At 38.9% G+C, this 26,718-nt stretch overlaps 1 protein-coding gene and 1 pseudogene across 5 annotated transcripts in view; one reads left to right on the plus strand and one right to left on the minus strand.

Moving 5' to 3' along the window:
• The window catches only part of LOC138736679 (rap guanine nucleotide exchange factor 1-like), a 201,933-nt gene that overhangs the window by 105,723 nt on the left and 69,492 nt on the right, over positions 1-26,718 (minus strand). For all 5 annotated transcript variants that reach the window (XM_069886590.1, XM_069886581.1, XM_069886576.1 and 2 more), the window contains 6 exons: positions 13,587-13,734; positions 11,926-12,014; positions 7,922-8,074; positions 6,231-6,363; positions 5,010-5,196; positions 2,717-3,211 (listed from right to left, as the gene is read on the minus strand). In XM_069886590.1, coding sequence (XP_069742691.1) covers positions 2,717-3,211; positions 5,010-5,196; positions 6,231-6,363; positions 7,922-8,074; positions 11,926-12,014; positions 13,587-13,734 — 1,205 coding nt within the window. The remainder of the gene's footprint in view (positions 1-2,716; positions 3,212-5,009; positions 5,197-6,230; positions 6,364-7,921; positions 8,075-11,925; positions 12,015-13,586; positions 13,735-26,718) is intronic.
• LOC138754061 (isovaleryl-CoA dehydrogenase, mitochondrial pseudogene) lies at positions 19,780-21,156 on the plus strand (annotated as a pseudogene).

The following is a 26,718-nucleotide window of genomic DNA, read 5'->3' on the forward strand; positions in this document are numbered from 1 at the left end:
CAAAGAACTCAGTTAGTTTTCGTTCAAAGGGGGGGCCGCAGGGCGCACTGTTGCAGTGACTGTACAAGGGGCTGTACAAAGTCTTGCAGCGGACCAGAGGAACCTTCACCCTAGACATTGGGGGGAGTCAGCAACTTTTTACGGTGGACCGCCATCTGGACTTATCACAGCCGGTGCAGACGGCTGCGTCCAAGCACTGGGGCCGGCCGCCAAAACAACAGGACACTGGGGGGGGGGGTTGTGTGGCAGCACAACATGGCGAACCGGCCCTGCTTGTATCGCCATGTGCTGGGGTAGTCATGGGGAAATGGCATCGTCAGAGGTTACTCTCTGACTCCAGCATCCCTTCCAGTGCACACCCTGAGCAGCGATTATGATGTCACAATGCACTAGGTGACTGACCTCATGCTGCCCTTAAAGGGGCGCGCTGAATTTGAATAAAAACAGTCGTTAACAACCCTCAACGTGGTGGTTGTGTCTCTCTCACTGCCACAATATGATAGAAACTTGCAATATGCTTTTATATCCAAAAGATCCAAATATCAAGATATCAATGCAGGTAAAGAAGAAAATCTACAGATACTGGGGTCCAGTGAAATACACAAAAGTGCAAGGAACTCAGCAGGTCACGCAGCTTTTATAGGATGTAAACAGAAGTTGACTATTTGGACCCAGGTCTGATGAAGGGCTCAGGCCTGAACTATTGACTGCCTTTTACTTCGTATGATACTGCATGACCTGGTGAGTTTCTCCACCACTTCTGTATAAAACAACAGTGCAGTTTTTATTGTAAAATAAACAGGCTTGAAAATGAATACACGTACAACAAGCAACCCACTGGATTTTTAAAAAAATCTAAGTGAGCTTTCCTGTTGAATAAATGTCATTTTATTTATACTAGTGTCATTTCCACTGTAGCCAATGGTCACTACTGTACTTTAGTCACATGGCAGGAATCATTAAAACATGACACTATCAATTACAGTAGGTAGGAAGTTTATTTCACATTATAGTTCTTCTATTTAGAGGTTAAGTGTTTATGTTTTCTATTGTAATCAAGATTCACTGAAGAATAATGCTGCTTTGAACTTCTTATACAACATGCATGTCAGCAAAAGACAGTTCACTATAGGCCAATTAGCTTAACGTTTGTTGTCAGGAAAAGGCTTGAAACTGTTATAAAGAAAAAAACAGCAGGACATTTGGATACAAATGGTTCCATCAGGCAGATGCAGCATGGATTCAGGAAGGGCAGGCCCTGTTTAACAAACTTACTGGTGTTCTTTGAGCAGAGCAGTGGCTGGAAAGGAACAGGTAAATATTGAGCACTTGGATTTCCAGAAGATGTACAATTAGGTGTCACATACAAGATTAATATTAATCCACAAGTTAAGGATGCATGGAGTTTAATTTATTAGCATAGATGGTAGATTGGTTAACCAACAAAGCAGAGAGTTGGGATAAATTAATGTTTCTCTAGTTGGCAGTTAGTGGTGAGCAGAGTGCCACAGGAGTCCTGCAACTGTTGACAGTATATATTGATGATTCGGAAGAGGAGACAGGGTGTAACATACCAAAATTTGTTGATGACACTAAGATGGGTGGAAAAGCAAGATGTGGAGAGCTTGTAGGGAGATATACAGATAGTTTAAGTGAATGGGCAACGGTCTGGCAGATGAAGTAGTATATTAATAAATGCGAGGTCATCCTCTTTGGCGGAAAAACTTGAGATTATTACTTGAAATACATGGAAGTGCTTGTGCAAGAATTACAAAAGTTGTTTTTTAGATGCAACAAGTTATCAAGGAAGCAAATGGAATGTTGGCCTTCATTGTTAATGGAATTGAGTTTGAGAGCAAGAAGATTCTACTGCAACAGGTAATGGTTGGGCTGCACCTGGAGTACTGTGAGCAGCTCTCTACTTGAGAAGAGATGTGCTAACTTTGGAGGCAGTGCACAGGAGGTTCACCAGGTTGATTCCAGAGATGAGGGGGCTATCCTATAAGAAGTGATTGAGTTGACTGGGGCTATACTTGCTGGAATTCAGAGGGAATCATATAGAAACACATCTATTCTTTTCATAATTTTAAAAGGCAAGTGAGTCCAGAAAAATGGAACAATGCCTCACAATTCATGTACATTTTAGACTAAGATCAGGAGGAACTGCTTTGCCCAGCAAGAGGTAAAACCTATAAAATTCTCTGCCTAGGGAAGCAGTAGAGGCTACCTCAGTGAATAGATTTCAAACACAGATTGATAGATTTTTGCATAGTAGAGGAATTAGGGGGTTATAAGGAAAAGGCAGGTAGATGGAGCCGAGTCCAAGGCCAAATCAACCATGCTCTTATTGAATGGCGGAACAAGCCCAATAGGCTGAATGGCCAACTCTTGCTCCTATTTCTTTTGTTCTTATAAAAATCCCAACTACAAAATTCATCCTTCAATAGGGGTTCATGTTTGGAATTATTATTTTAAATTTTTTAAAAACCAAAGACTCAACTGAATTACACTTTAGTCAAAAATTGTCCAGAAAAAGAAACAATTATGATTATCAGAAACAGAATACTATGCCCAAGGCACATGTTAAAACATGCCATCTGCAGAGAGTAGCCCAAAGGCATAGTGTTAAATGTACATCACATATTCACAGGTAGAATACTTTACACTTTTATTTTGTTAAAGTTAACATCTAAATAATTCACAAGTAAATACTCACTGTGCCTAGCCTTTTTTTCTGGGAGCGGAGGTGGCTTCTCAGGTACTTCTGTATTATCAATACCCTGAAGTCCAACTGATGGAACTCCTTGTTGCCTTGGTGACACAACAGCAAATGGAGGGTATTGAACTGGTGGCACCACAGAATTCGGCATTTCCTCTTCAGAAATATTGTCATACTGTGAAGGAAATCTCTCATACGAGACCCTAGATCCTGAACTGTCTGATGAAACAGCACTCCTACGTTTCTTCTCTGGTAATGCTGGTGGTATTTGCATAGGTTGAGCACCAGTCTGAGGCCCAAACCGCCAGTCAGGCACTACTTGTGAAGTACAAAACTGTGAAGTAAATGTCTGCCCCGGAAGAGGCGAACTGGATTCTACTGCTGATTCTGGTAGTGGGCTTAGCATGCCTGAAATGTGCTGTGGATTATGATCCAAGTTTGAAAGATCCTGATGCAGGAAATCATAATCAGGATCATAGTTTTCTGGATTGTCTGCAAAGAAAAAGTGAAAAGTAATCAAGAAGAGTGAGATTCATCAAGACACACAGATACCTTTTAACTCTGTATCAGATACCTAGTCATGTAAATAATTGATTCAACAGCAACAATAATTGAAACCAGAAGTGTTTAAGGAAAGCAAACAGTATAACCCCAAATTTTAACAAAAGCTACCCTCTGAAATAATAGTTTTATTCTGTTTCAACTTGCAATGTCTTTGCCAGAAATTGAGATATTTGGGATCCAAGTAAAGTTTTTCCAGCATTGTTTTCACTTCAATCGCGGTGTCTGCAGACTTTAGTGTTTTATTCATGCATTCTCTATAACCTTTAACAAAGCTGGATTACTATCAACCATAACTGAAATGAAAAAATCTTTGCAGAATGAGTGCAAACTTCATCTTATATTTCCTCACTCCCTTTCTTATGATTAAATATACATCTAATTTGATGCTCATGGCAACATTTCAAATTGTAGTTCCAATTCTCAAGTCATGCACATTTTGAATCTGGTCTAGCATCGCTTTTTATGGAACTTTTAACCTGCTCCCACCAAGCAATTTGCACTTTATATTTTGTAGATCGCTTTCTATTTTTCCATTAAACTACTCTCTGTTTAATGTTATACCCAGTCAGACCTCAACAATCAGCTAAAGCTGAGCCAAACCTGACAGAGGTTGAAGTGCCCAATGCCAATTCACTCCAAGGAAATATTCAGAAAAATAGGAATAAAAACTTGATCAAATGCAAAGTGCTATTGCACATAGAGGACAAAGGGCACCTACTTTAACATTAAGCAAATCATCTTGACCTATATAAAGCCACTGAAAAATATATAGAGTTGGGACCTGTTAAAATTGGGCTGGTAGCCAGACTACTTCCTACAATCCCTGCCCTTGTTACTATGACCAACAGGAAGCACAGTTTGCATAGCAGTTAGCACGAGACTTTTCCAGTGCCATAGGCCGGTATTCAAATTCAACACTGTCAGTAAGGAACTTGTACATTCTTTCCATGTCTGCATGGGTTTCCTCGAGTGCCCCAGTTTCCTCCCACTGTTCAAAGCATACAGGGGGTGTAGGTCAATTGGATGTGATTGGGTAGCACAGGCTCATGGACCAAAGGGTCTGTTACTGTGCTGTAAGTCTAAATTTAAAATAGTCATAGAAGAATCAGAATTATCCAAGACAGGAGAAACTATTCAGTCCATTGTGCCTGTGCATTGCTCTTTAGGAGAGTTAACTAATTAATCAAACTCATGTATTCTATTCCCATAAACCTGTAGATGATTATTCAAATACTTATCCCCACTGACCCCCATTTCTACCACTACTGACTTTCCATGCAAGGTTTTCTAGATCATAAAAAAATCATTATGATAAAAAGTTTCATTGTGGTCCTCTCTGACCCTTTTGCCAATCCTCAAATTTGTGTTTGCTTTTTATTAACCTGTCATTATAGGAAATAATTTTTATTAATTTACTGGAAATTATCATTGAATTTAAGCCATGTAAATACCAAGCAATTTTAGTGGCAGAGAAGGTTAGGGTCGGAGATATAAATAAAAACAAATATTCCTCCTGAACATCTTTCAACATGCTTTGAAGCAGTAGCACAACAGCAATGGCACCAGAAACCTACAATCACTTAAAGCAACTAGAAATTGATCTATGATGTTAGGGATAAGTAATACAGCATTTAAATGGAGAAAAGATAAATTAAACAAAGGCCAAGAAAATAATCAATGCTTCAATTTAATAATTATATATTGGGGGGAAAAAATGCGAACTTACCAAGTGTTTCACAGCTTGTGTTCTGTGAACACTGTCCACTATCATTGTCCAGTGATGACAGCTGTTCATCCGATTTACTCAGCTTTCCTATGCTGTTACAGGGAGATACCCTTGGTGATTCACCACTATAGGAGTGGCTGCCACCAGACAGCCGTCTTTGTACATAACAATCCAAGCCATCAAACTCCTAAACATACAAGACATTAATTGCTTTACTATTACCCTTGGCACTTCAAATACAAGAATAATTCACATTCAAATCAATTTCCCTTTTTCTCTTCATATGTGATGCAAACATTGTGGCTCATTAATTATAAACTCCTGATGCACAAATTAAATCCTTTTGTGTTTAAAAAAAAATACCACTTCCAGATTATTATAATTTGAAAATTGGGCACACCGACTGTATCAACAAATACAATGCAAAATTTAAAACTGTGATATAACCCACATTACTCTCTTTGTGCAGTGATCACAAGTCATTGACATACCAAAATAAGAAGATGCATCCTTAACTCAGCAGCAAGAACCACAAAAATATAAGGCATAAAGGCATTCTATTTGTTCTAATTTCTCTCAAATGGTACCCTTAAAAGTTGCAATGATCCCTTGATTCAATTACCTTGTGTCAATTGAGCCCATACTGAAAAGATTCTCTGATCAGGTGCACAATTTTGATTCAATCACCAACTCCAAGCAAATAAAATTAATGTTTTATTGAACAACATTTTCACAAGTTACATCTTCTGCTTCACTGAAATTTTTTTTTGATCGAGCCTCTACAGATACAAATTGGTCATTATTCTGACAAATCCATGTTTTTTTTTCCTTTATAACATTTCAATGCTCAAATTGTGATCCAAACAAACATACACAATTGTGTTATTTATCATTGTTCTGAGAAGCAGAACAATAGGGATGTTTGAGAAGTGCTTTATATAGGCAAAACATTATTCATAATCTTGGCCATGGCCAAACAAAAAATGTTCTTCCATTATACAAAGCAGTAAAAGAAAACAAATTAAATGACAAATTTTCTGCTCATAGTTTCAAAGACAGGCTGGAAGCCATCAAAATATAAATACTAGTTCAACAATAGGATCAGATACAGCATTTAACATACATTTTTTTGCATATTTTTGTTCACTGATTGTTCTTTAGCAAGTGTGAAAATTATTTCATCTGGTCAAATGCTACTCAAAGTACAAAAACTTCCCATACCTGCTTGGCATTTGGTATACTAGATCCACTTGCAGCTCGGCTCATGGGAGGTACCACTGCCACTCTGGTTGGGGAGGGAGCAGACTGCCTTTTCTTGGGTGGTAGAGGTGGTAAGATTGGAGGAATATGACTGCTGCAGGCCAAAGAAAGTAATAATTTAATCTGCATCATTCTGGACTTATTGTGACTATAGGGCAGTAAATAAAATGGTTAACTGGGAAAAAAAAATATGAAAGCATAGCAATAGGCAAACTGTTCACTGTTTTAAAAAGAATATAAAGGAGATGGTCAGTCATTTAAAAAAAATCAATAGTCAATAAGCAAAAAAAAAAGCATCAAAACTGAACAGTTTCCAGAAGACACGCAGTGGACCAAAAAAAAATATTAATGACAGAACTTGGATAATTAGCAGCTGATGTATTGATCATTTCTACAAATAGACATGCACAACACCAGCAAATACTTTTCACTTTTCATTCTGTGGTACAAGATGGGGGCTGAATCACATGACAAGGGGTGCATACATTAAAACAGGACAAATTATCTGTCCAGCACAATTGCTGAAACCTGAACATACATAGGTATACCAGCACCTTGCCAAAGCTGGCCTGAGCTACTAGTGGCACCTTCCAACCCACAACCAGCTGCAGTCCAAGTGGAGTCTGCACCAAATTAGACCTGACAGCAGCATAACAGTACTCATTCAAATGAATGAGAGAAAACAGTAGCCAGAATTCTCCCCCCCCATCTAAAATAGTTTTATTGTTCAGTTATGATCATATTGAACAGCCCTTTTTTCACTGGCATCCCAGTTAACTGGCCGTGCAGAGTCCCAGGATAGGAAGCCATTTGTGCTTTTTTCACTGGGACACCTCTAACTGACTGCTTTTCCATTGAACATAATTCATTCCCAGAGATAGGAGCATCTACTTTCAATCAGAAATGGAGGACTTTCTGCTGTTCTTTTTCCACTGGTTTAATCGGAACGCTGGCATCAGCTGACGCTGGAGATATGAGTAGGGGTCGAGGCAGTCAATCCCTGACGTGATTTGATGCCAGTGTGCCAAGATTTTTCTTTTTCCACTGGACCCTGTCCCAGTTAATTCCTGGGACAAGGTGCCAGTGGAAAAAGGGCTAATGATTTGGCATGTTTGAGGGGCTAGTCCTGCTTCTATTTCTTATGTAATTTTTGATCAGCAAATTTCAAATGACTAAACGAGTTGAAATATTAAAAGTAGTTTTGAATTTTTTTTTTAAATTTGCCCCAATGCTATTGCATGTTTGCAAATAACATGCAATAGATTTGAAAGTCAGTGAATCTCTGGTGTAGACCTTCAGCAGTTGTCAAAGTGGATTTGCAAATCCAATTGGTATTGTGACCACCTTTTTGGTGCACTCAGCAAAGCACACTCAAGCAAGAACATAACAAAAAATAAACTAAATTCAAGGGAAAGTTTCAAACCATCTGCCTCATGTCCCAAAGGGAAAAAAAACGATAATAATTGAGGGTATCGATGGAAACTCTATTATTGCCCTTGTTAATTTATATGGTGACGTAGGATAGGCCAGCTATGGGTTTAATTGGCTCTAAAGATAGCACTTATGCCTATCCAATATTAGTCCAGAGCCTAGTGCAAATGCCAGAGTCACAAACTCAAAACACACACATATAAAATATAGTGTAACTTTACCCAGGCTCCAAGATACGTATACCAGGCAGTGGTGGCTTTGGTGGAGCACATTCCCCATCTACAGAATCTGGAAGTATCTCCAGTGATCTCGTCATTGGAGTAGTTTTAGTTAGAATTTCCTTTTCACGGTCAGTCAAAGGAAGCTCTGTTACACTGCAAGAATCAGAATAATTTAAATATTTGTTGAGATTTCAAGATAAATAACAAGAAAATCATAATTTTCCAAAAGCTGAAGTAAATAATGCATCCAAAGAACTCTGAAGACTTTTTTTTTTTCTCGAAATTTATTTATAGTATCTCCATACATTCATTTCAAATTGACTTAGTATAATATTAAATAATAGATACTAAATAATTTTCAAATTTTCACCCCCCCCCCCCCACCTCCCCTAACCCCTTAGGAAACCACCTTGTGGTGGTTAATTCCCAAAAACCCAAATGGGTGTGGTATAAACCACAAGTGGCATATGACTTTCGGGAGCAGAAGTACCACTCCCTCCCCCTCCCCTCCCCAGGCAGACAAAATACACATATAAACCGAAAAATCATCATTTCTTATATCCATAAAACCCCGGTCCATCAATTTAACCAATCTTATTCATAAATTCTTTTTTTCGAAAATCCAAACTTGATATTAAATTTTGTACCCTTTCCACCCTCCCAACACTGAGTTAAATAAACATTGTTTACAATCAATAAAAGTTTTTTTTAATTTTTTTTTCAAGTCTTCCTGAATTTCATCCACTGAATTAAAACACCTCTGAACATCCCATTTCAACACTGAATCTTCCATTCTTCTCAGTCTCAAGTTGAATTTGTAGCTTACTTTCAAAAAAAGTTTTTTTCAAATCTTTTAAAATTTTCTTGAACATAATTCCTTCGGTCTTGATCTTCTAAAGCATCAATGTTATTCATAAGTTCTTTCTTCTGTGTTTCCCAATTTAATACCAAATTTTCCACTTTGTCAATCTTCTCAATGTTAAGTAGAAATTATTGTTTATTTTCAAGAAAAACTTATTCAAAATTTTTAACTCTTCTTGGACATTCCTCCTTCGACTTTAATTTTATAAATCATCAATCTTGTTCATAGTTTCTTTCTACTGAATTTCCAAATTTAATAATAAAGTTTACGTTTTTTCCAATTTTCTCAATATTAAACTGATCTTGTTGTTTAGTTTAAAAAAACCTTTTCAAAACTATTAAAATCTGTTTGCAATGTATGCATACTCACAGATATTAAATTCACTCTTCCAATATTCCATCCAAAAAAAATCACTGATAAACCTTATTGCAGGTCAAGGAATTCCATATATATGTTTATCTTCAGAAAATATTTCAAATATTTCAAATCAACATTCGTCACCATCTTTCAAAAAGGAGTCCGAAATCAATTTTAATAAGTTCTGTTCTTAAGAAAATTCCAGCACCAACTCCGGCTCTGTCTGGGCAAATAGGTCAAATTTCTTCCAAAGTCAAAGAATGTAATTTTTTCTGTATTTATAGATAATAAATTCATCCTTCCGATATTCCATCCAAAAAAAATCACTAATAAACTTTAATGTTACCTGGATTTTTAAAACTCACGGGCAACCAATGCCAATTACTGCAATTTATCTTCATAAAACATTTCAAATCAATATTCATCACCATCTTTCAGAGGGGTGTCCAAGACCAGCTTATCCGACAGTCCAATTAATGAGCTCCGTTCTTAAGAAAATTCCAGCCTTGACTCCGTGGTTCTGTCTGGGCAAGTAGGCCGAGTTTCTTCCAAAGTCGGAGAGTGTAGTTTTGTTCTGTATTTGAACTCTATTTTCCTTAATCTTTGTTGCCATTTTAAACATCTTTCAGAGGGGTGTCCAAGGCCAGCTTATCCGACAGTCCAATTAATGAGCTCCGATCTTAAGAAAATTCCAGCCTTGACTCCGTGGTTCTGTCTGGGCAAGTAGGCCGAGTTTCTTCCAAAGTCGGAGAGTGTAGTTTTGTTCTGTATTTGAACTCTATTTTCCTTAATCTTTGTTGCCATTTTAAACATCTTTCAGAGGGGTGTCCAAGGCCAGCTTATCCGACAGTCCAATTAATGAGCTCCGATCTTAAGAAAATTCCAGCCTTGACTCCGTGGTTCTGTCTGGGCAAGTAGGCCGAGTTTCTTCCAAAGTCGGAGAGTGTAGTTTTGTTCTGTATTTGAACTCTATTTTCCTTAATCTTTGTTGCCATTTTAAACATCTTTCAGAGGGGTGTCCAAGGCCAGCTTATCCGACAGTCCAATTAATGAGCTCCGTTCTTAAGAAAATTCCAGCCTTGACTCCGTGGTTCTGTCTGGGCAAGTAGGCCGAGTTTCTTCCAAAGTCGGAGAGTGTAGTTTTGTTCTGTATTTGAACTCTATTTTCCTTAATCTTTGTTGCCATTTTAAACATCTTTCAGAGGGGTGTCCAAGGCCAGCTTATCCGACAGTCCAATTAATGAGCTCCGATCTTAAGAAAATTCCAGCCTTGACTCCGTGGTTCTATCTGGGCAAGTAGGCCGAGTTTCTTCCAAAGTCGGAGAGTGTAGTTTTGTTCTGTATTTGAACTCTATTTTCCTTAATCTTTGTTGCCATTTTAAACATCTTTCAGAGGGGTGTCCAAGGCCAGCTTATCCGACAGTCCAATTAATGAGCTCCGTTCTTAAGAAAATTCCAGCCTTGACTCCGTGGTTCTGTCTGGGCAAGTAGGCCGAGTTTCTTCCAAAGTTGGAGCGTGTAGTTTTGTTCTGTATTTGAACTCTATTTTCCTTAATCTTTGTTGCCATTTTAAACTAAAAACAATTGATAAACAAAACAAAGACTTTTAACAGAAAAGAAATATTCTTAAAACGGGTATTTATATAACTGCCTGGGGGAGACCGGGAATGCACGTCCGCTCCCTATGCCATCTTGCCACGCCCCCCAACTCTGAAGTCTTAATCAGCTATTATGTCCGCTTTAGTAAGTGTTTGACATTCAAATAAAACACTGATAAATTTAAATGTAATTAATCAATTGATCAGCAATCGTGCAATAATTGAAAAAAAAACTAAAAATGTCAGCCGGCAATCATTGTGGATTAGAATTAATGGTTGTGAGAAGGACTCCCATATGGTGACTAACATAAAATCATTGATCAAAGATGGATTCAGACTCAGAAATAAGGACTGGCGAAATCAGACATGTCACAGAAATATTTAAATTGAATCTCTGCTGACCAATAGACAAACACAAAATATTTTTCCATTCAGTTGACAAATTAATTTTTGATAAATAGAGCACAGAATACACACAACAAAATAACTATCAAAAATCAGACTTGTTTGTGGAATGAAGAGGAAAAATTCAGGATACCAGTTTTTCTTTTAAAAACAGCTGGAAGATGAATAAAAATATACAAAATCAGAAGTTATTAGAAAGAACAAACCAGAGGAGATTGAGCCAATCTGCTCAAAAAAAATTTCAAAACTTTCATCAATCAGAACATTTTGCACAACGTGTAATGAAATAGCTTGAACAATGGGTAAGTATGTCGGAAACAATGCTGTTGGTTTACCCTCAAAAATGCATCTTTTTTTAAAGCTACAAAGTTATTATTATGGAAGGTGCAAGCAAAGAGAAAAACCAAATATTGAAAATGTTGAAGTGAGAAGCAAGGACAAAATTCCTAAAATGGTCAAAGTACCATGCATATTTTATCTGCAGCAACATCAAATTTCTCAGCATGTTCCATACAGATTTTTTAAAAATCTAAAATAAAGTATTTTTGAAAACAATTTTTCCAAAATTGCATTCATTTTCAAAGCTAACTTTCAAAGCTAACATCTTCAGATGGATAAACAAATTCAAAATAGCATTTTCACTAAGATGTGATGGGTAAAATGTACATTTAATTCACAATTCAGATTTTTCAAAGCAATGACTTTTTTTTTAATTTATGCTGAAGAACAAGATTCAAATTGGTTACTTATCTATGTAATGGTCTTAATGAATTAATTCTTACTTGTCAGTTTTAGAGGTTGGCTGGGTAGGTTTCACTGGAGAGGTGGGAGATGGCTGTTCTTGTTTCTCTATCGTCAGTTTCACAAGCTCCTATACAAAAGCAGCAAACCAAGCATCGTTTTACTGATAGTTACTTAAGAACATCACGCATATTTAAGCATCATTAAAGTCAAAATTACATCAAAAAAGAGATGACTAATACGGTAAACACAGAAAGTGCAAAAATTCTGAAAGTGTCTGATTAAATTGTAACAAGCAACTGAAAAAGACTTGGAGACAAGAGACTGCAAAATCTGAAATTTGGAGTAGAAAATAAACCTCTACTGGAATTCAACAAGTTAAGCAGCAAAGGGATAGTTGACATTTTATTTCAAGGTCCTTCATCAAACTGGGAATATAGAGGGTAGATAGTCATTATGAAGAGATGAGAAGGAGTGATGAGGTAGGGAGTGGCAGGTAATAGCTGAAACCAGGTGATGTGAGGGATGTTGGGCAGAGAGGATCCATGGATAAGAGGAAAGGAAAGTTTAGAGATAGTGTAGTGGGAGATGGGTACAAATATACGAAAAGCAAAATTGGGCATTAGAGAGATTGGCTATTGGATAGGGGATGGAGGGGGAGGATAGATACGTACATGTTATAAGAATGTTGAAATAAATCTTCATTTATGGCAAAAATAGATTTGTCGTCTTAAAGGATTAATCAGTTCACTCTGTTCATGAATTACAATTAATTTTTCAATTTTGGAGAACATATCAAACAAATTGCTAGAAGAAATTGATTTAAAAAGCTCTGTGTTTGAAATCAAAGGAGAAAATGCTGGAAACACTCAGTCGGTCAGGGGGCATCTGTGGAAAGAGGTAAAATTTCACATCAATGCTTCTTTGCTATACCTGGTGAAGAGAGAAAATTGATAATTTTAAGTTTTGCAAAGGTGGATCGGGGGATGTATCGAGTTTTGTTTAAAACTATATTGAAGTCAAAGTAGAATTTTTTTTACAATTTATGAATATCATTAAGACGGTGTTTCTTTTAAAGCATGTCAAATTACGACTACAATTTTTCTTATGGATGCAAATGAGAACTGAAGCATTTCCACCCATAATTCATAGAAATACAGTAAAACCTCGTTAGAACACGGTAGTTGGGGACCAAGATTTCATAATGCGTTACAGCCGAGTCACAGATCAGATGCATACATGTCATGATTCAGGAAGCAGGAAAACAGAATTTAAGCTCACCCCCACCCCCTTCCAGTCGCGCTGCCATCTCCCCCCCACCGCTCGCCCGATTCGCGCTGCCCGTTTCCACCCCCCCCCCCCTTGCCCGTCATAAGAGTCAATTTTTGAGTTTGTGGCTGTTAGCCTTGCATCCTAAAATCAATGTTTGGGGTCCACAGACACCCGCGCTATAAACGATTCTGAAGTGTTATAATGAGGTTTCACTGCATACTCAATCCTGCTGCTTTAGGTACTGCTCCTCAAGATCAGGTATTTTGCCTAAGGGAAGTGAAGGCAATCATGTACAGAAATATTCTGGGGATGATGTCCTTTTATGGTATAAAGATTCAAACAGTGATAGTCTTCTACTCCCACTTCTCAATGAAAATACTGGAACTCAAAAGATACAACTACTCAGATTTAATTATTTTATGTAACATACCTTTACTCCATCAAGCACTGCCTTAATCATAGCATTAATCATTTCCTTTTCATCTAGATTCACACCTTCTAGCATTACCCGATCAGACCAGCGAATCAGATTGGCCAGGCTTTGATATACCTGATTTAAACAGGATGTGATGGCAGAGCTGAAAAACAGGAGAAAGACTAATGCCATTTTTGCATTACAGTGAAGCTCCAATCCAGAAAATATGGAAATCCATATATCAGGTGGTATCTGCTGAGGAGTTATACAGCCCTTTGTCAGACATGGTTCTAATTAAATATTGCATGCCAGAAACATTCATCTTTTTGCTATAGATACTGACTGACATGAAGTGCATTTCCATCTAGAATATTACCAGTCCACAAGCTCTTTTCCAAACAGACACCTAGGAAGAAATTTAAACTGAGCATTTTTAGAAAATAATCAAATTTTTGATTTTTGATGGAAAAAAAAAGTATGAAACAATGGATACCTTGAAAATATGAATATTTTAAACAGGAGAAAATTCTAACTAATGCATTCATCAAATCACTGATAAGAGTTTCCACTTTAAAAAATTCCTCTACACCAGGGATGACCAAACTTTCTTAAGGTAAAAGGCACATATGATAAACTTCAAATGAGAGTGGCAAGATATGGAAAAAAATACATGCATGTTTTTACTCCTACGTGCACATTTTGTTACAAACAATTTTATAAACATTAATAAATACATGCATGTAATACTTATTCATGTATGTCATTTTTAAACTGCTAATTTGTATTAGTTTCAATAATCAAAATGTACACAACATACATTCATGTAATAGTCACATTTTGTGGACCAATTTTTAGGATGAAATCTTCGTCCGCGAAGCCAAGCCAAAGATTACACACATACAACTTTTGACCACAGTAGGTACTGGAGATGTTTCAAGCATCTGGAGCTTGGATGGGCAACTGTTAAGGTTTAGGTGATAAGACTGCGTTCGAGACAATGGGAGGGCAGGCGTCAGATGCCCCAGAGAGAAGACGGCCATAGCTTCGGGTACTCCGAAGGGCAAGTGGCCAGTCATTTCATCGAGAGCTCTGGGTGGCGGGCAGCCAGCCATTTTGCCAGTACTGCAGACTGCGGCCTGGATTACACTTATACTCTGCACCACGGTCGCGTGATCGCAAGCCACACCCATTGAACAACCAAAATACCTCTGCAAGCTGTGGTTTGGCCACCCCTGGTCTACATCTTTACCCCATCCCACCAGGAAAATCCTTTACGCCTTTATTTCCCAATTCTACACAAAAAATAAAGCTGGACCACAACCTTTTTGTTTCCAGACAAAGTTAACCATTAAGCCCTTGCTCTGCCAATCATGTCCACCTATGACCTGTTGATTGTTGGTCAATGCTCCTCCCACTGCCTCTTCTCCTCCCTACCTTTTTGGTAATATTGGTAAAATATTGGTTTTATACCCTTGCCTCCTATGGAGGCTACAGGGCCTACTGAGTTTCTCTGGCAATTTTGTGTATTCACTTTGCCATTTCTTCAATTACAAAAGCACACAAAATAAAACTCATGCCTTGTACTTCAAAATTTGTTTACTGTTCAATCATGTCAGTGCTTCTATATAAACTACTTGTATTCCTTTAGAAGATCTACAATGTCATTGTTAATTCATTAAAATCATCCTTTATATTTTCTAGCTGCATTTTCTAGTTATTATAAATAATGTAGAAACTATATTCATCTATATTTGCAGACTTACTATTGCTTCCAAGATAACAAATGCAGTCTGTCTTGAACACTCAGCCTTACAGATTCAACATCAGAACACCATGAATTGCATAACTTTTAGCAAAATAATCATTTGCTTCAGCCCACAAATACTACTTTGTTCACGTTGGTTAGTATCCTGATAGTTTAATAGGGTCCTGTAATAGTTTATTCAAATGAACACTGAAGATAGTGAAAAATTGTAATATCAAGTACAATCATGGCATGGACACTTGAATAAAACTAGTTTACCCTGATCGAATAATAGGGTCTTTCACTATTGTACCACGCAACAATGTGTATTTTTATTTCCTTGTGCCACTTCCAAGACCTCAATTGAGAGCCATTCATAGCTAAGTTTCATGTACAAGAATCTTAAAACTACTCAAGGGGAATTTTATGCAGGAATACATTAATTCTAATATTGAATAGTTACTTGAACTAAATAAGATATTGTACCCTTTTTGTTTGTACAAGTTATTTATTAAAATCAGCAAAAATATTTTAAAAAGATTCTAATAGTGAAAATAAATTTGAAGATTCACAATCCAGTCTTTTCTGTAAATGAGAAATAAAGAAACAAAGAAAAACTTAAGTCTATGGGTACAAACCTTCCACCAATACTAAACACATTCTACATTCATGTGCCCTACTTTTCTGGAACAGGCCAGGTTGGTCAAACCAAGTTGCTGATCATGGTTTTCATTATCCTTTGCACCTACCCACAAACATCCAAGCCAAGTTTATTTTTCTTGTCTCCGGAAGCCGGTTTTGAATGACCTCAGTATTTTCCCCAAAATAAATTTTCTATTAAACCAAGAGAGAAAAAAACTATTACCTAATTAATGGCTATCTTGTATACTTAATTTATTTATGGTTAAGATTTATATAAACATCATAAAATGCAGTACAAAAAAATTTTTTTTTTACTTGTATAAATACAAGTACAATAATAATCCAATATCATTCAATTAAATAGCCCAGAGAACAGAGCAAGTTGAGCAATCACCTTATTTAAAAAAAATCTTGGATAGCTCCTTTCATGATGTCCTAAAGAGCTAATCAACAACGAACCTAGGAAATGTAGCAACCAATTAAGACACAAAATTGCACAATCAGGTATGCTACAGACAAGATCATTTGTTTTTTTAAGCTATGTCATCTGAGGGTTAAGTATTGGTCAGGACATCAGGGGGAACTGCCCTGACACCTCTGATCCACAGGATCTTTCACATTCTCAACAAAAAGGCCTTTGCTTTGTTATTCTCCAAAAGATAATATTTTAATGTAGCAGTTCCTCAATATTACACTAAATCTACTCAATATCTGTTTGGGACTTGGACTACACCAACTGACCCACAGATGATACAAACATGCATAAATGTAACAGAATTTGAAAAATCACTTTTCAAGAATCTTTACACAGCATGAGATGAACACCACCACTGCCTTCTATTTAACATCATACATCAAACAAAAAGTCCCCAAAGACTGAAGCATGTTCAGACAAAGGTGAATTCAGAAAGAATTTCATAATGTTGGTTAGAGCTATAATAGAGGATCTTAAAGAAGCGAAATTTGAGGGACAGATTTTGAAGGTGAATTAAGGATAGCTCCAGGGAGGAAGGAAAACTGTAAAAGCAAAGATGCAGAGGAAGAATCCAATATAATAAAGTTATGAAGATAGGAAGTATACAGGAAAACGATACTAGTGAACAATACTTGTCACATGAAAAAGCTTTGTCCTGCAATGAACTGCGCCTGGGTTGAGAGTTCAATTCAGCCCCCACAGTGTCTTGTTGGAATCTACAACTCAGGGTTCAACTCAAGAGGGTTGGTAGACTTGATATAGGAACTTGAATAATGACATACAAGCTGATAGTGATTCATAAGTAAGACTACTGAGGGATTTGAAAACAAAGACAATGATCTCATTCACTAAAGCAGAGCAAAGAGTGCAGCTTCCAACAACAGGTTTATACGTGTTTGGAATTCACGAGAGGACATATCACCAGCAATGAATGGGGGAAGGTCAGCAAGAAAAAAATAATACTTGAATCTAAGGCATGCAGGATTATTTTTAAGCATTTTGAAGAGGGAAATTTAAAAGTGAAATATATTTTGTAAGTAAAACACAAAAGGCAACAGATGCTGTGATTGTAGTAAAAACAAAAATTCTGAAAGAACTCCGCAGGTCTTGCAGCGTTCATAGGAGGTAAAGATATATAACCAACATTTTGGGCCTTAGTCTTGCAATGAAATGGGGTAAAGAGTTCAGTTGGTCTCTCACCAAGTTTAGCCCACTGGGTTACCAAGAGCATTGCTGAAGCTGGAACCAGAGGCACAAAATTGCAGTAGTATTTGCAAGGGGTGTAATTGGTAAAGTAAAAGGTGCACTGGTGACAGACCCTAGTGAATCTAAACATGCATTTAGTTGCAATATAGAAATGGGGAATTAAGAGTTTTTACAGGATAAATACAAAATAAATTTAGCAGTAATAGTTATTTAATAAACAAAGGAATGTAAAATCACATCTGACCCATGAAGTGAATAGCAGCAGCCATGCGGGATACTCAAGAATATTTTTTGTCTTGGACAACCACAGCTGCAGGAAGTGATCTCAATCACTGATATCACCATAGTCTCACCATAAGACTGAATGGTTTGAAGCTTCAACATTTCAAGAGGCAGTCTTCCACAACTCTAGAATATAAAGAAAAGGACAAAACAGGAGCAATCAGATCGCTAGATGGTGTGAGGATATCTTGCTCTCTCAATTTTATCCTCTAGAACTTTGTGATTGGGGTGTGTTTCTGGAGTACTGGAGAAGAGAATCCCCCAAGAATGCAGCCAAAACCAAGATGAAAGGAGGAAGAAGAAACGATCAAGAAAGCAACAGTTAAAGGAAAATTCAACAACTACAAAATTAGACTGGTATTTGAGGTTGCAGACTCTATTCCAGGATAAAATGTTGCCTCCTTGGTGACAGGGTTAAGAATGGCAGTGCACAGCTTCAGAATATTTTAGCAGAACTGAGGGAACAGCTAAATGTCCTGGTCTGAATCCGTACAGCAGGCAGATTAAAGGAAGTTAGGAAAGGGATCACGTCATACCTCAAAGGTAGTAATCTCCAAATTTCTGACTTGAGGAAATTAACTATATATAGATATCTATAGATATATATAGATATATCTATATATCTTTCTCTTTGGCTTGGCTTCGCGGACGAAGATTTATGGAGGGGGTAAAAAGTCCACGTCAGCTGCAGGCTCGTTTGTGGCTGACCAGTCCGATGCGGGACAGGCAGACACGATTGCAGCGGTTGCAAGGGAAAATTGGTTGGTTGGGGTTGGGTGTTGGGTTTTTCCTCCTTTGCCTTTTGTCAGTGAGGTGGGCTCTGCGGTCTTCTTCAAAGGAGGCTGCTGCCCGCCAAACTGTGAGGCGCCAAGATGCACGGTTTGAGGCGTTATCAGCCCACTGGCGGTGGTCAATGTGGCAGGCACCAAGAGATTTCTTTAGGCAGTCCTTGTACCTTTTCTTTGGTGCACCTCTGTCACGGTGGCCAGTGGAGAGCTCGCCATATAATACGATCTTGGGAAGGCGATGGTCCTCCATTCTGGAGACGTGACCCATCCAGCGCAGCTGGATCTTCAGCAGCGTGGACTCGATGCTGTCGACCTCTGTCATCTCGAGTACCTCGACGTTAGGGGTGTGAGTGCTCCAATGGATGTTGAGGATGGAGCGGAGACAACGCTGGTGGAAGCGTTCTAGGAGCCGTAGGTGGTGCCGGTAGAGGACCCATGATTCGGAGCCGAACAGGAGTGTGGGTATGACAACGGCTCTGTATACGCTTATCTTTGTGAGGTTTTTCAGTTGGTTGTTTTTCCAGACTCTTTTGTGTAGTCTTCCAAAGGCGCTATTTGCCTTGGCGAGTCTGTTGTCTATCTCATTGTCGATCCTTGCATCTGATGAAATGGTGCAGCCGAGATAGGTAAACTGGTTGACCGTTTTGAGTTTTGTGTGCCCGATGGAGATGTGGGGGGGCTGGTAGTCATGGTGGGGAGCTGGCTGATGGAGGACCTCAGTTTTCTTCAGGCTGACTTCCAGGCCAAACATATAGATATATATATATATATACACATATACTTTTTTTTTAATGATTTGGATATCAGTGTAGAAGGCACAAATTCCAAATCTGCAAATGGCATAAAATTTGAAGTTGCAAGATAGAAAGAGACTTGGAGATACAGACAATTAGGACAGGCAGAGATGGGTCAGAGATTATATTTAATGCTGAGAAATACAAATATTCTGAATAAAGTATTATTTAACAGCAATCCAGGCAGTGTTCTACCATTTGATTAGAGTTGGCAACAACTTGAAGTTACAGGGGTGGATTTTCAAATGTTGAAAGGAAGGCTAAAAGCAGAGACAGCATGCAGCACCCTACCTCGCATACTAAACCCTGGGCCTTGCCTGATCCTGTCCCTGGAGCAGCTCAATGTCAGACTAGGAAGAAAAGCGACTTAGAGCAGCTAAAGCTAGCAGTGCTGATGCAACTTCATAAAGACATTGTAGAGACCATTAAAATGGAGATAAGAATACGTATTGAAGAAGAGCGGGTTGCCCTTAAATTGAAGCTACAGATTGTAAAAACACAACCTGTGGCCAAAAAAGTATCCAGACACCAAAAAGAGAAATTAAAGATACTATTGGGGATATGGAACGTTCAATAATAATCTTCCAACATGTTCTTCATTTGAAAATATCCCAAAAAAATCTGACATCCTTAAACAAGGACGAATGAGGTAATACTTTAGCCCAACAGTCATTATTGGGAAACTATTGGTATCCATATTTTGGTAAGTAGCAGCAGGACATTTAGATGTTAAAATACAGTTCAGAGTCAGCAAAGGGAAAGTTGCTCAGCAAATTTTAAAATTTTGAAAAATACAATAAACAGGGTAGGTAAAGGAGAATTAGAAACGTGCATTTGGATTCCCAGAAGACACTCTTAAAAAAAAAAGGCTACTTCATAGAGAAACACTACTATCGTAAAATCCCTGGTATCCAGCACCTATGGGGATTGCAGATGCTGGATAGGTGAATTTTCCCATTGCCTGAGACACATTCTTACAAAGCCTAACTAACGCACTTGCATTAAGAATAAAGTTTAAAACATTAATGCCAAGTTGCCATCTCATGGCATCACCTCTTTCATTGTTGAGAAGGGTATGTCTGGATTCAGTATGGCTCAAAATCTTGACAAATTGGGAATGAGAGGCTCAAATACATGTGAGCTAATCTTTGAGGACTGCAAAGTGCCAGTCAGCAACATCCTGGGAGAACTTAACAAAGGTGTTTATGTGCTGATGAGTGGTCTGGACTTGGAGCGGCTGGTGCTGGCTGGTGGCCCTCTCGGCATCATGCAGACAGTCCTAGACAATGCCATTCCTTACTTGCATGTTCGAGAGGCTTTTGGCAAGAATGGAGAGTTTTAGCTTTTACAAGGCAAGATGGCTGACATGTATACACGTCTGAGTGCATGCAGACAGTATGTGTACAATGTGGCAAGAGCCTGTGTCGTGGGCCTCATGAGTGCAAAGGATTGTGCAGGTGTAATCCTTTATGCTGCAGAGACAGCTACCAAAGTCGCCCTGGATGGAATTCAGTGTCTGGATGGCAATGGCTACATCAATGATTACCCCATGGGTCACTTTCTACGGGATGCTAAGTTATATGAAATAGGAGGTTGAACCAGTGAAGTCAGGAGGCTGATCATTGCCAGAGCATTCAATGATTTTCACAGATAGACCTGTCTCCCAGCGTTCCACAGAGACCAGCTTGGCCACTTGAATTCTCTATCCAGAAACCAGTCCTGCATTGTGGAAATATCTCGTATTACCTTCTTAAGGCATGTAGTTTTTTTGTGAAGTGCCTTGGTATCTATTAGGACATTCTTAAATCCTAGAGAAATAACAGCTGCAAAGCAAAATCCTGAATGTTGTGTTTTGATAAGAAGTGAAATACTCTGCTAAAGTATCAGAAAGGATATTACTGCAACAGCAAAGAATCCTCTATTATCAACGTGGCATCATCATTCAGGTCTGTTGATCAGTCTATTAGTTAGCGCTTTATTACTTCAAATTTAAAAAAAAATGGCATATAAAAATACCTTCCCAATGCTAGTTATTTAAATAGGAGGTTTGCATTATTATAGAGTTCTACAGCACAGATAGTGCCGGAGGATTGGCGCATTGCGCATGTGGTTCCGTTATTTAAAAAAGGTTCAAGGAGGAAGCCTGGCAACTATCGGCCTGTAAGTTTGATGTCTGTGGTAGGTAAATTAATGGAGAAAATTCTTAGAGATAGTACTTATAAACATCTGGATAGACAGGGTCTGATCAGGAGCACTCAACATGGATTTGTGGGAGGAAGGTCATGTTTGACCAATCTGATTGAATTTTTTGAAGAGGTAACTAGGAATGTGGATGAGGGTAGCGCAGTGGATGTTGTCTATATGGACTTCAGTAAGGCCTTCGATAAGGTACCACATGGAAGGTTAGTTAGGAAGGTGCAGTCTTTAGGTATAAATTTTGAGATAGTCAAATGGATTGAACATTGGCTGAAAGGGAGAGGCCAGAGAGTGGTAGTGGATAATTGTCTGTCAGGTTGGAGGCCGGTGACCAGTGGTGTGCCTCAAGGATCTGTATTGGGCCCATTGTTGTTCGTTATATACATTAATGATCTAGATGATGGGGTGGTGAATTGGATTAGTAAATATGCAGACGATACTAAGATAGGTGGAATAGTGGATAATGAAGAAGGTTTTCAAGGATTGCAGAGGGATTTGGGCTGCTTAGAAAAGTGGGCTGAAAAATGGCAGATGGAATTTAATGCTGATAAGTGTGAGGTGCTTCATTTTGGTAAGAAGAATCAGAATAGGACATACGTGGTAAATGGGAGAGCATTGAGGAATACAGAAGAGCAGAAAGATTTAGGAGTGACGGTACATCGTTCCCTGAAGGTAGAAACTCACGTGAATAGGGTGGTGAAGAAGGCTTTTAGTATGCTGGCCTTTATCAATCATTGCATGGAATATAGGAGTTGGGAGGTGATGTTGAGATTGTATAAGACGTTGGTGCGGCCTAATTTGGAGTTCTGTGTGCAGTTCTGGTCACCTAATTATAGGAAGGATATAAACAGAGTGGAGAGAGTGCAGAGAAGGTTTACCAGAATGTTACCTGGGTTTAAGCATCTAGAGTATAGGGAGAGATTGGATAGATTAGGTCTTTATTCTTTGGAGCGTAGAAGGTTGAGAGGGGATTTGATAGAAGTATTTAAGATTATGAAAGGGATAGACAGAGTGGATGTGGATAGACTATTTCCGTTAAGAGGAGGAAAGATTAAAACAAGAGGACATGAGTTAAGAATTAAGGGGCAGAGGTTTAGAGGTAACATGAGGGGGAACTTCTTTACTCAAAGAGTGGTAGCCGTGTGGAATGATCTTCCGGGAGAAATAGTGGCAGCGGAGTCAATTGTATTATTTAAGAAAAGGTTGGACAGGTATATGGATGAGAAGAATATGGAGGGTTATGGGCATTGTGCAGGGAGGTGGGACTAGAAAGGGGTGTTTGGTTCGGTGCGGACTAGAAGGGCCTAATGGCCTGTTTCCGTGCTGTAATTGTTATGTTATATGTTATGTTATGATATATCAGATGTAAAGCTGCAACTATTGGCACCATGTTACTGTATACTCATTCTGTATTTTATTCTGTGTTAAGTCAGATTGTACATGTAAGTGTTCATTTGGTACAGCTGGGGAGAACTATGATGCTAATTACTGGCAGGTTAACTTTCTCACATGGTCATTGCAAACTGTCCCAGTCAGCAGCCTCTCAATCAAAATAATAAATTCTAATCGACCTCACGTAATGTTACTCACAGTAAGCCAGAAGAAGCACTCGACAAAGTTGTATTATTGCAGCATGTTGCCTTATTTTACTGTAAAGTAGTGAGAAAAAGATATTGCCTTTTAAAGGTGCATCATCTGCACAACCTGAGGGCTCTTGAATTTAATTTATTTTGTGAGAAAATCTGGAGGATCAGTGCTCCTAAGTTTTCAACTTAAATTTTTTTAATTTAAATTTAATTTTTACAATTGGTTGAATCTTCAGCAGCGTGGATTCAATGCTGTCAGCCTCTGCCATCTCGAGTACTTCGATGTTGGTGATGAAGTCGCTCCAATGAATGTTGAGGATGGAGCGGAGACAACGCTGGTGGAAGCGTTCTAGGAGCCGTAGGAGATGCCAGAAGAGGACCCATGATTCGGAGCCGAACAGGAGTGTGGGTATGACAACGGCACTGTATACACTAATCTTTGTGAGGTTTTTCAGTTGGTTGTTTTTCCAGACTCTTTTGTGTAGTCTTCCAAAGGCGCTATTTGCCTTGGCGAGTCTGTTGTCTATCTCGTTGTCGATCCTAGCATCCGATGAAATGGTGCAGCCGAGATAGGTAAACTGGTTGACCGTTTTGGGTTTTGTGTGCCTGATGGAGATGTGGGGGGGCTGGTAGTCATGGTGGGGAGCTGGCTGATGGAGGACCTCAGTTTTCTTCAGGCTGACTTCCAGGCCAAACATTTTGGCACTTTCCGCAAAACAGGACGTCAAGCGCTGAAGAGCTGGCTCTGAATGGGCAACTAAAGCGGCATCATCTGCAAAGAGTAGTCCACGGAGAAGTTGCTCTTGTGTCTTGGTGTGAGCTTGCAGGCGCCTCAGATTGAAGAGACTGCCACCCATGCGGTACCGGATGTAAACAGCGTCTTCATTGTTGAGGTCTTTCATGGCTTGTTTCAACATCATGCTGAAGAAGATTGAAAAGAGGGTTGGTGCGAGAACGCAGCCTTGCTTCACGCCATTGTTAATGGAGAAAGGTTCAGAGAGCTCATTGCTGTATCTGACCCGACCTTGTTGGTTTTCGTGCAGTTGGATAACCATGTTGAGGAACTTTGGGGGGCATCCAAGGCGCTCTAGTATTTGCCAAAGCCCTTTCCTACTCACGGTGTCGAAGGCTTTGGTGAGGTCAACAAAGGTGATGTAGACTCCATGCTGCTGAAGATCCAACTGGGCTGGGTAGGTCACGACTCCAGAATGGAGGACCATCGCCTTCCCAAGATCATGTTATATGGCGAGCTCTCCACTGACGACCGAGACAGAGGTGCACCAAAGAAGAGGTACAAGGACTGCCTAAAGAAAGCTCTTAGTGCCTGCCACATTGACCATCGCCAGTGGGCTGATATCGCCTCAAACCGTGCATCTTGGCGCCTCACAGTTCGGCGGGCAGCAACCTCCTTTGAAGAAGACCGCAGAGCCCACCTCATTGACAAAAGACAAAGGAGGTAAATCCCAACACCCAACCCCAACCAACCAATTTTCCCATGCAACCGTGTCTGCCTGTCCCGCATCGGACTTGTCGGCCACAAACGAGCCTGCAGCTGACGTGGACATTACCCCTCCATTAATCTTGGTCCGCGAAGCCAAGCCAAAGTAGAAAAAAAGAAGAATTTTTACAATTATATAAATTTAGACATACTGCATGGTAATAGACCATTTCGGCCCACGAGTCTGTACCGCCCATTTTACAGCTCATTTAACCTACACCCCCAGTATATTTTGAATGGTGGAAAGAAACCAGAGCCCCCATGGAAAACCCACACAGACACGGGGAGAATGTACAAACTCCTGAAAGACAGCGCGGGATTCGAAATCCAGTCTGGTCCCGATCACTGGTGCTGTAAAGGTGTTGTGCTAATTGCTACGTCAACCATGCCACCCTTATGATCAGAAAAGATCAGTCTTAAATGATGAATTTATATTTGGTATTATGAAGTGTGAAGTCCCATTTGAAATCCTTTTAAATGTAGGTGTTACTTGGACAGTAACTTTCTTGGGCTATATGTTATACAAGGCTGACCTGAACTCGTAGTATTACTTCATTATCAAGGTTACCAAAGGTAACTCCTGTTCTGATCTGCGTTCACTTATTTTCTGCATCTTCTTCTCATAATGAGCACAGCAGATCCCATCCCATGATCCAAATATGCTTTTGATGGTACACCTGCAGAAGTTGTTGAAGGAAAAGGGGAACATGGCAAAACTCATTGTTGTTCTAAATACTGGTAAATAGGTGTTGGTGTGCTTTTTTGACCATCGTCAACATGCTTGATCCAGGTCAGGTCATTGCAGATGTGTATTCCTAAGAAATTAGATCTATCTACTCTATCCACTTCAGCAATGTTAATGTGGTCAGTGGTGAAAGCATCTCCTTCTGATGTTGAGAGAGTGGTTATCTTTGCTCTGTCAAAAATCAATCTGATTTTCGTATCCTGACATAATTGTTTGCTACCTGGCTGTTTTTGGAAAATGAGCAAATAATCAGAAATATCTCTTCCAGAACATTAGAAGTGAACTTGTTTATGAGCAAAGTATGGGAGGAAAATCTGCTGGATGCACATTGGGATGAAAAAAGCTTTTAGTGAGGGTTCTTACACCAGGTTACAACTGAAGATCATGCTGTAGTACCCTGAGTACTGGGATTTGGTCTTCATTAATGACCTAGAAATGATGGGCATTTCAAAATTAATTTGAAGATACCAAAATCAGTGCGATGTTAAGACAATAGAAGGTTGCAGATAAATTCAGAAGTTTAGGTGTGCCAGGTGAGTGGATTACAGTCTGATATTGCGCTTAACTCCAATAAATATGTTTTATTACGTAATGGAAGAGTCAGCACCATACACATCATTGTGAGGAGCATAAAATAGTTGGGAGAAAAAAAAGAATAAAGTATAAAAGACAAATGACAGTGCAAAATGTAAATTAATGTGGAAAAAAGTCAGTATTGTATCCTTAATTATGTAAAGTTCACTTTAATCAGGTGATTCCCATAACTTACTAAATTTAAATTCAAAACACAGTTACTGATGCAGTGACAGCATTGGGTTAACCATGTGCGCTGTCATAATTAATCTTTCCCCAGTTATAGAGAAAGCCTTACTAATATACATAATACTAATAAAGACTTACTAAGCAGGGTTAAGGGAGACACCTTGTAAGAGTCACCCCAATGGTGAGCTGCATTGACTGGGTCTTCACCCTGGCGTCACCATTTTATTCAAAAGCAACTTTACTCAAACTTTGTTCAAACAGCTGCTAAGGGAGGGGCAGCAGCGGCATTGTCCAGCTCTTTAATCTGGGTGGCATCATTTTATTCAAATGCAACTTTATTCAAACTTTGTTCAAACTGCTGCTACAGGTGGGGCATGACTGGGCCACTCTGTTGGCTGAATGTTTGCTCCCATCTTCACCAAGTGGTTG

This window comes from Narcine bancroftii, chromosome 1 (assembly GCF_036971445.1).
Source record: "Narcine bancroftii isolate sNarBan1 chromosome 1, sNarBan1.hap1, whole genome shotgun sequence".
Classification (NCBI taxonomy): Eukaryota; Metazoa; Chordata; class Chondrichthyes; order Torpediniformes; family Narcinidae; genus Narcine; species Narcine bancroftii.